The 10,052-nt window shown below is 34.6% G+C and overlaps 1 protein-coding gene across 1 annotated transcript; it reads left to right on the plus strand.

Moving 5' to 3' along the window:
* Nucleotides 1-3,827: 3,827 nt before the first annotated feature.
* Nucleotides 3,828-9,985, plus strand: LOC117109086 (cartilage intermediate layer protein 1-like). Its single transcript, XM_033251329.1, has 7 exons — nucleotides 3,828-3,956; nucleotides 5,015-5,080; nucleotides 6,934-7,013; nucleotides 7,424-7,601; nucleotides 8,779-8,829; nucleotides 9,166-9,216; nucleotides 9,648-9,985. Exons 1-7 carry the CDS (start codon nucleotides 3,935-3,937, stop codon nucleotides 9,746-9,748), a joined length of 549 nt encoding a protein of 182 aa, XP_033107220.1. The 5' UTR covers nucleotides 3,828-3,934; the 3' UTR covers nucleotides 9,749-9,985.
* Nucleotides 9,986-10,052: the final 67 nt, after the last annotated feature.

Genomic DNA, 10,052 nt, shown 5'->3' on the forward strand with positions numbered 1-10,052 from the left:
TTAAGGCCTATTCACACACTTCCAGTTTGGGTTTTACGACCAGTGTGAATTAAATTCTTTATTGGCCATACTGTTGATCCACTTAGTCTTGATATGGTAACGCAAATGGTCGCCGATACAAATAAGAATGGGAGAGTCCAGGGAAGAGCCAATTACCGGGAATCTGTAAATGGATTGGAGTTGTGAATTAGGACTCGGATAGGAGAAAGGTCCGAGAGAAATAACGGTACGGGGAGAGACGGTTCTGGGTTGACTAAAGAGTTGCAAGTATAAAATATTTTTGGACGTTGACAAGTTACTTGATTAAAGTTAATGTCAACTCAGTGGAAAAAAACGTTACAATATTTTTCGTTTTTTCTGTGTTGTTACTATAAGTTCCCAATCCATGCCATAAGCCTTAGGCCTAACATGATTTCAAATCATTACTGTTGTACAGACCTAACTACGCATCGCAATAGAAAATAAATTATTGTAATACTGTACTAGAATGTACTGTGGTTTCAAATTTATGTAGATTTCATATTGGGAAATATATCATAAATGACGTAGGCCTATTTGGACTGAAAATTATTCTTACAAATGTGTTTAATTTTATTGTACTTCCTTCTTAGGTCAATTAAATTGAAATTATATAAAACAATCAATCAAATTCGTATGACGGCGTGCGAAAAATACCCGAAACAGGACAGTTCACTATTATCGTTAGTGTCTCCTAATTGTCAATTTATTGTCAATTTCCGGAGGAAAAATGTTTGGATATGTTGTACAACTGATTTTTCAAAGACACAAAAAGCATATTTTAAACACTTAATTTTAAAGGTGGGGGACCTACTTTTTTCTACCCTTTTCCACAATTTTAAATAGGCCTATTCAAAAATCTTACCTCAATAATCGCTTCAAAGTGTTTCCTCAAATATGATTTTTGTGTCTTTTTTTATCATCTTCAAAGTGTTTCGTAATCATTTGTGTATATTTGTGAAATGGCAATTTAATATAATCTCTATTCATACCCTTGGATAGTATTACCTAAACTAATTGTTTTTGTGGCCATTTCACCAAATATCCTGGACGCACCCACCTGTGTAGCAGATCGTAAATTTTGCAATTCCAGAGAACCGCGTGACATGTGTTGACGACGGATATGTTGGACAGCAGAATTTTAGCAAAAAGACGCCATTGTTTTATGATTATAGTGTACCGTATATTTGTGATGCGTATCAACAAATCCACTACGGTAGGCTTATTAAATGTCTGTTAAAGCAATTGTAACTTGTAATTTGTTGATATGTTCCATTACCAAACAAATCGAGTTAACTTTTTTGTACTCGTGCATGGCATGGTGGAAACAGACTCGGACGGACGAACGCTGACTTGTATCGAAAAGAATTCTTGATGTGATTAGTATGCATTTATGTATTTATTTATGTTAATATGTTATTTTCTCACTGTTGTCCTGTAAATAAATACATTGTGTAATAAATAATTTATATATATATATATATATATATGTATGTATATACATATATATGAGTGAGGAAATAAAAGAATTTTATGGGTGTATGTACGTATATATAATCAAAGAAAGGTAAATACATTGTTAGAATAAAGGACATGATGGTACATCCGTGTAGTATAGCTCGTAACGATTGTTGTCCTGTAAATAAATACATTGTGTAATAAAATGCCACCGGCGGGATTCGAACCTGCGACCTCTCGCTGTCAAAACGAGCGTCATAACCATCTAATAGTTTTGACGCTCCAAATAAAAGGCAATAACATATTGTAGTTCACAGTATATGACTAACTAAATTGGCCATTTCAATGTCACTACTCAATTAATATTTGTACGCTGTATGTCTATATTGCATTATTGCAAAGATACCTTCGTGGTAATATGACCATTATTTCGGAGAACATCTCCTTAATGAACATGGTAAGAAAAATCAGAATAACAATAAAATAACTATAACAGTATCTATAAAAAATAACAAAAAACAACAATAATAGTAGTAGTGCAATAGCAGAAGCAAACATACAGAGAACCTAATTTTAAAACTTTTAACAATTAAGAGTAATACTAAATTCAAGGGCGTGATAAATAATGTTACATTACTGATTCAGGCTGAACTTGGCAGGTACCGGTAAGTATTATTAAAATGTTATCAGTAGTATGGTATTCGAAACTCTACGGTATTCATGGACGCACATCATGCGGTTTGGGGGAGGACGGGAGAGACGTCCCTCCACGTTTCGACCACAATGTAGTTTCATAAGTAAAGATGATGCCTGAAAGTTGTTGAAATGAACTGTATATGACCCAGGTTTTCAGTACTGTACATCTTATACCGTAAAACTCCCCCCTCTTTAGTTTGCAAAATTAGCCTCGAAAAGAAGTCCATCTCTAAAAGACGCCCATGGGCTTCTTTTCAAGATAGGATAAGCTTCTTTTCGAGATTGTACGGTACATACACTGTACAGGATTTCGAAAAACAAAATAAATAAATACAAGCTTGGTTTATACATTTAATGCCAGTTAAATACACTCCATGATACAGATTAATGTTACAGTGGCCTTATTTATTGTTTTATAATACAAATTCACAAAATTTACAGCATTCATTTTGAAAAGAAGCCTCCTCTTTACTTTACCAAAGTAGTCTCGAAAAGAAGCCCAACTCGAAAGAAGCCCATCCAAAGTTCGCAAAAAAAAGGGGAGAAAAAAAAGCCCAGGGCTTCAATTAGAGGTTTTACGGTATTATAGTACAATACCGGTATCACTTGTGCGTGCTTTCTTTGTAATTTGTGAAGTATAAGAAAAGTATAAGAATTTCTGCACAGGAAGTAGGTAAAGTAAAGTAAATAGACTTTTATTTTCTATGGTACAATACAGAGATTAATTAGATCTCTATGATAGCCGAAAATCACTATTAAAAGATCATGGTGATTTTGATGGCAACTTTTATTATATAAGAGTGTCATTTTCGGCCAGGTACTATTTCCTTAAGTTTTCGTGCCTCAACCAGGACCATGTCTTTGTGGTCTAACGGTATGACACTCGCATTGGTAGCGAAAGGCTGCATGTACGAATCCCTTCAGAGATCATATTTGATACAACTGAAAATTTAAAAAAATTGTTGAAGGGCTGCTTCATACGATTATGATATCACATGTTCCTATCCGAACATTGGCTATAATTTATCTACTTTGAGTTTTTTTTTTTTAAGATATTGTTATACAGTAGTTAGTATACTTTATTGTTATTAGCAAGTTCGTTAGGAGATGTGCTACACAATCCGATCATTATCACCTCGGAGACAATAATAGCATAACATAGACGTGCTTCCCGTTTATATCTTATCCTATTGTTCGTTGCATATAAAATATGTTTACAGTACTTTGATTAGGCCTAATTGCCAAAGAATTGATAGGAAATCAATATCTGGCATACTTATCGTGGTGCGTTCACAAATATATAGCTAGAGGCATTTTTTTAATTAGTATTTTGTAATGATGCAATAGACATTCGGTGTACTGATATCAATATTGTGTAGTGTAAAATGATCAATATAGTTGGTCATATACTGTGAACATGTGATATTGCGTTTTAGTTAAGCAAGGTTATTTATCTGTTATTAGGCAGTTTTCGCCGCACGACATTAACCTTAACGTTAACAGATGACGTCATAATTTATTCATCTTGCGTTGCGTTCATCTTGAGTACGTTAATTTCCGGATTTTACGTGTTTGACGTACGTTAGTTACGGGTTTGCACATGCGTATTTTGATTTGTTTGAAAAAGGGGCGGAGCTATTCCGCTGCATGTTGGGTACTAACGTAAAAGTTAAGGTTAACGTCGTGCGGCGAAAACTACCTAATGTCAGCTCATTCACCGCAAAGGCATACGCATAAGCAACTGCTGTAAGGCAACAACGCAATGTTCAGACCACTATCGAAACGTAAGTATCTATTGTAGACTTTGATATATTCTTGTTACACACTTTTTACGGATTATCAATCAGTGGGCATTTTGTATCTGAAAAGAAAATATATATGTTATATTAAGTGGAAAGTTGCAACGTCTTTTGTTCAAGACTGCAAGCATTAGGTAACACAAGAGCTTTCTCATTGGTCAAGCTGAGTCAAGTATAATGCGTCCTTTTTTAACATTAATTTGTTCAATATAAAATGAGTGGCAAGCCTGGTAAGCGTACTCCAAGATTGAGCGTGATAACGGGTTAAATCCTTTCAGCATATAGGCCCTACTTTAATATGTATAACGAAAACACATTTTTTTTTGTAAGAACCATTAAAATGTTGTCCAGACTCGGTGTTCTTATCTTTTTGCCGAATCAAATTCGGTGCTGTTTACACTGGCGACTCCAGAATGCACCCGGGTTGTCCTACGCTGAAATGCACGTCCCTCCCGGAATGTTTGGCAACCCGAGTAGGACATTTTGACGTTTACACTAACCACAACACGAGAGATTTAAACCCGGGTATTGGAAAATCCCGTTACGTCAGGAATTTTGCTTGCAGTGTAAAAGGGGTATTACAGGTACTATATATATTAACAGGACAATTTAAACATTCGTCTGATCAAAGTGGGGTTGCCAATCGATCTTCTCTAATTTTTCTCTACCAAAATATTTTACAACTTTCCTAATTTACATAGGCAAGAGCCAATCAGCATTTAGAATTACTTTGGGAAGAAATGTAATTAACATATCAGGCAAGAGCCAATCGGCGTTTAGAATGATAACTTTGGGAAAAAAATCTAATTAAGATAAAAGGCAAAAGCCATCAGCATTAATAGGTTAACCCATTTTACACAAGGGTAAAATTAAGCAAGATAGACTACCAATTTCGTTACATTATATTATTTGGCCTAATTTCAGTTTATTTTATATGTCTTTTAATTCCATATCTTAAAAAAAATATTTTTGGGCACACAAATTTGGTGTAACTAACAATTGAATTTCATTTGATTAGTTTCTATTGCTCTTCCTATTCGCAGATGCCATATACCTATGCTGGCTTTACATAGTAAGCGTATTGTTGGGAATTCCATGTAGAGCACAGAGTAAGTTCTGAGTTGTTACTGTAGTTATTGTATTTCAATTCACTCCTTTCTGTATTATTATTATTATTATTATTGTTATTATTATTATTATTATTATTATTATTTATTAGTTATTATTATTAGGCCTAATTATTAATTTTATCCTCATCATCACCGTCATCATCATCATCATCATCATCATCATCATCATCATCATCATCATCATTATCTTCATCACTATTACCATCATCATGTTCTTAACCATATTATAGTGGGTTACCCGTCCAGTGTATCCCATGGCATGCTTAAATAAAATGAAATAACATGATGCTGTACAGGCAAAGTTTCATTACGAGGCTTAGGTAGTGGAAATGTTTTTAGTCGTGAGAAAAATATCTTTGTACCGTCACAGGATTTGAACCCAGGACCGTGGAATTTTTTGTAAACATGATCGCAAAATTGTGTAAACAGATAGGAGTTAATACACTGGGCGATCGCCAACTGACTTGGCTTAAAAAAAAAGATTCCGACGACACCTCATTGATTTTAAAATTAAAAATAACATGACATTATAGCTGAATAAATAAGGAACAAGTTGCAAAAACAGCCAAAATATCGGTCTAATATTAACGAAGATACCTTAAATAAAACTGCTCAAAAAGGGCTGATTTTCAGCGATTTCGCACCGTTTGGCGATTTCGGGCCGGATTTTTGGAACACAAAACAACAGTTGTATTCAGGGGACACCACTATTAAGGGGGACACTTTTTTAAAGCCAGATACTCATTGCCGGCGTGATGATTCTATGAGCAACATAACGCGACGACGCGTGCGCAATGGATCGTTTATAAATGACAATGAGTTCAGACGGCATCGCGTCGTCTTGCGCTCACGTTGGCCGACGCAGTGAGTGCCGGACTTTAAGCATAAAAACTTCAAGGAATGAATATTATACACGTCATCGTGTGTAATTATTTGTACGAATTGTAGGAAGTTCAAGAGTGACTAATACATTCTCTATTATCTTCGCTCAATTCGTCCGCATCAATCCAACCAATAGGGGACGGAGCGTCTACTCTTTAATATTTGAACTTCTGGGCCCATGCCCATGCTCAGGTAAATATCGTAGTCTCACTGAGAATTTCACAATTCACTATTATGGCGATGGGATTCAGTCTTTGTATGGGCCTTGTATTTGAATCAATGCAAGAATAAAACAAGTGATTGATAGTAGATTCTGTGGAGTTTAATACATTTACTGTCAACCTGAACATACAAAATACTATTTAATAGTTGTTCAATTAAAATGTGCTATTTTCAAGTCTGTATCGGCTTTCTAGCCACGCTCCACACTTTTTGCACAGACTGTGGATATTATATCAGCGCTTTTGTATTAATGCCTTTTCACACGTAATCTTAGCCATTGTTTAGTTTTCAACCAATCACCAGCAAGTCTCACCAACCAAAACATAAAGGTATATCATTGTTTTGGGGTTTCTGCAGATATTATTCTCCTGAAGACGATTATAGCAACTCAATCGAAACGTCGAGATATTCTCAACCAACAACAACAGTTATTTACAGAACTATCTACGTGGTGTACCACAAACATTAAAGGCCAACTCAGACAGCGTCGGCCGACGCAGCCCGACCCGATTTATCGTCGGGGACAGTCTTGAGCAGTCGGGAGAAATGTTAAACATGTTTAATATTCTACGACGCGACTGCCCCCGACGCACACCATCGCGTCTGCGTTTAACTCACACAGACACGAGGCGACAACAAATCGCGTCGGGCTGCGTCGTACGACGCTGTCTGAGTTGGCCTTAATACGTATTTTATTTATATTGTTATTGTTATCACTATTACATTAGAGCCCACTTGGACCCCTTGGTACAACCGGGACGGCCCAAGTCAAACCGGAGACAATGAACAGATATGGGCAATATTAGATGTAAGTTTTCCATTCGTTCTTACATCATATATTCACTGAGATTGAGTGTTTACGTTTTATCTACATAACACATGAAACTTAGTTGCCACCTTAAGTTCTTTATTTATATATCCATTAATTTATAAATCTAAATGTTATTTACAGTAAAGCACATGATATGCAATCATATCACATTATACAAGTTACACATAATAAATTTACTGAGATTAGTGTTTACGTTTTGAACCTATATAACACATACCAACAAAACTAAACTAAATTGCCACCTTAAATCCATAATATAGGCCTTATCGATTCATTCATAAATCAAAATTATATTTACAGTAAAGCACATAATATGCAATTATGAATATTCTAGTCAGACACATATACAAGTTACAAATTCCCAATAAACCTTTTTACACAAATAGGAAAATCCGACAACAATGTGTGCGAACCCTGTAGGAATTGAATGCCAGACCGTATCCGGCGAACCATATACAACACCTGGTGAAAATGTTACTTGCTCCACCTCTCTTGGTTTCGAATGTTTACTAGAACTAAATGAAAATTCCTGCTCCGATTACAAAGTTCGTTTCTTATGTCCAGGTTAGTCTCATCTTCAGTCTCTATCATTTTAACTAATCAATTTTCATGGTTATTTTTGTCATCCTGGGCTATAAAATATAATGCAGAGCTCATAAAATTAAGTAATCATGAGAAGAGTTGTTTAAAATACTTGACGTGTTTACATAAAACCGAAAAGTGACAAAATAGTAAAACATTTACTTCATATAATTATATTCTAAAATGTGCATGTTTTACAATAATAAAACTTATTGTCGGTTATTAATCTTCTTTTATATTGACAAATAAAGTTAAGTGTCAGTATTAGCACACCTAAGAAACAACTTCAATCATAACAGTGAGCGGTTACATCATCTACTTAGCAATTGTTGTTAACAAATTTTAGAAAAATTGTACACTTTACTTGCCAGATGTTGTTAAACTTTTCTCAGATAATAAACGAATATGAAAATAATAAAATAAAAAATATCAAACTTGATCATGTTTGACCAGCTTAATGATTTTATTTTATCAAAATAGAGTCACATAATGATTTATTTTGACACTTAACAGTTTGTGTCAAGTGAAATAAGATGAAGCTGTTGTCTTCTCAAAGCTATTTTTAGGAAGTACAGGTCATGTTTCTATCTTTGTATGATTTCTGACTTGTTTGGTTCGTTGCTAAAGATTTCCAGTATTCTTACTCTTGTTTTTTTTCTTACATTAGGCGTTTTATAAATGCATGATATAATTATCTCCAAAAGAAGGAGGTTACATTTGGGAGGTCATTTAAAATCTCAGACTAAATATCTTAAAAACTAAAAAAATGATCTAATTGAAGCTTTTGGAATGGTTTTTCATGGTCCAAGGAAAAGGTTCTTGGTGACGAACCGAGTATGGTGTGGATATGAGGATACTATATGGTAGTTGATGCGTTGCTTGAGGCAATGCAATGGCCTAGCGTTGTTGCAAAAAGAGTATGATAAGTAAATAAAATTAGTAGATTCACAATCGAGAGAAGGGGGGGGGGGAGACAACTTATGATTTGATCTGTTATTAAGTGTTATTGAGAGAGCCTTTTTATATAGAGGGCCTAAATAAATTTACTATACCCCTTCATACATTTTTGGTACACATTCTTTACTAAAATATATAGAGAAGCGTGTATATGTCTTCATGTATGTTAACAATTTCAACATTAATATTTTCAAATGTTTAGCAAACCTTGAGCGAAGCACTGCAGAAGGTACACAGAGAGCTACAAGTAATGGTACGTGAATGTTGTTGAAAAATGTATTACTCATAACTGTCCATTGTATTATACGATATCTTGTTGGGAAAAAAAATCGTGTCAATAAGAACATCCTAAATACACAAGCTTGGTTATCTCCAAAAGGAGGTTACATTTGGGAGGTCATTTAAAATCCCAGACTAAAATCTGTTATTAAGTGTTATTTAAGAGAGCCTATTTATAGAGGGCCTAAATAAATTTATTATACCCTTTCGTACATTTTTGGTACACATCCTTTACTAAAATATATAGAGAAGCGTGTATCTGTCTTCATGTATATTAACAATTTCAACGTTAATATTTTTAAATGTTTAGCAAACCTGGAGCGAATCACTGCAGAAGCTACACAGAGAGCTACAACTAATGGTACGTGAATGAATTGTTGAAAAATGTATTACTCATAACTGTCCATTGTATTACACAATATCTTGTTGAAAAAATCGTGTCAATAAGAACATCCTAAGGAGTACAAGTTTTGCCCCATCACTTAGTTGAAACAGCAAGCGAACGGTAATCAGTTCTTGGTAAAATATATTGTCATCGTTATTCACGACATATTCCTCCAATCGGATTTGATTTTCTAACATCGTTTAACAATGTATTTACATTTATTTAAAGCATTAGCACAAAACGACGCTGTCATATATTATTAACATGAACCTTAATTAGTGGTGGAAAAAATACCTCTAGCTTGGTTCGAACATGCGATCTCTTTAAACCGTAACAGTTAACTAGAACATTTTATGTACTTGAGTACATATTACCATTACACAATATTTATTATGTGTCGAACACAGACTGGCATCAACGTTTGGTGTTGCGACAAACAGGATCTTTCTGCTATAAGAGCAAGAAGAGCAAGAAGTCTATTAAGATCTGTTCTAAAGAACATGCATAAAACGGTAAGCGAATAATACACTACCAGTGGCGGACCGTCAAGGCAAGAAAGGTATGCAGTACATACCCTGAATGAAACAAATATAAAAAAATATTGTAGTACAGTTTCTCTGTTTTATTTAGCATTTCTTAGTTAGAATCTTCTATATAAACCTTAATTTTACGAATGGATTGCTACAGTTTGGTATGCTATCGAGGATATAACTCACAGTCGGGCCTATCGCATCGTACTCTCAGCTGCTTAGAATTTCCGCATGGCTGATTTTCAATACCAGCAAATCACGGATTCAGTGCCCAATGGGTGT

This window comes from Anneissia japonica, unplaced genomic scaffold (assembly GCF_011630105.1).
Source record: "Anneissia japonica isolate Jap-2015-1 unplaced genomic scaffold, ASM1163010v1 scaffold524_len12570_cov149, whole genome shotgun sequence".
NCBI classification, from domain to species: domain Eukaryota; kingdom Metazoa; phylum Echinodermata; class Crinoidea; order Comatulida; family Comatulidae; genus Anneissia; species Anneissia japonica.

Bases quoted from the DNA above. Each gene is read 5' to 3' on its own strand.
- LOC117109086 (XM_033251329.1), top strand. From the start codon at position 3,935: ATGTTCAGACCACTATCGAAAC. The intron at 5,081-6,933 runs GTAAGTTCTGAG...CTATTACATTAG, and splicing joins AATTCCATGTAGAGCACAGA to AGCCCACTTGGACCCCTTGG. The intron at 7,014-7,423 runs GTAAGTTTTCCA...TTACACAAATAG, and splicing joins AGATATGGGCAATATTAGAT to GAAAATCCGACAACAATGTG.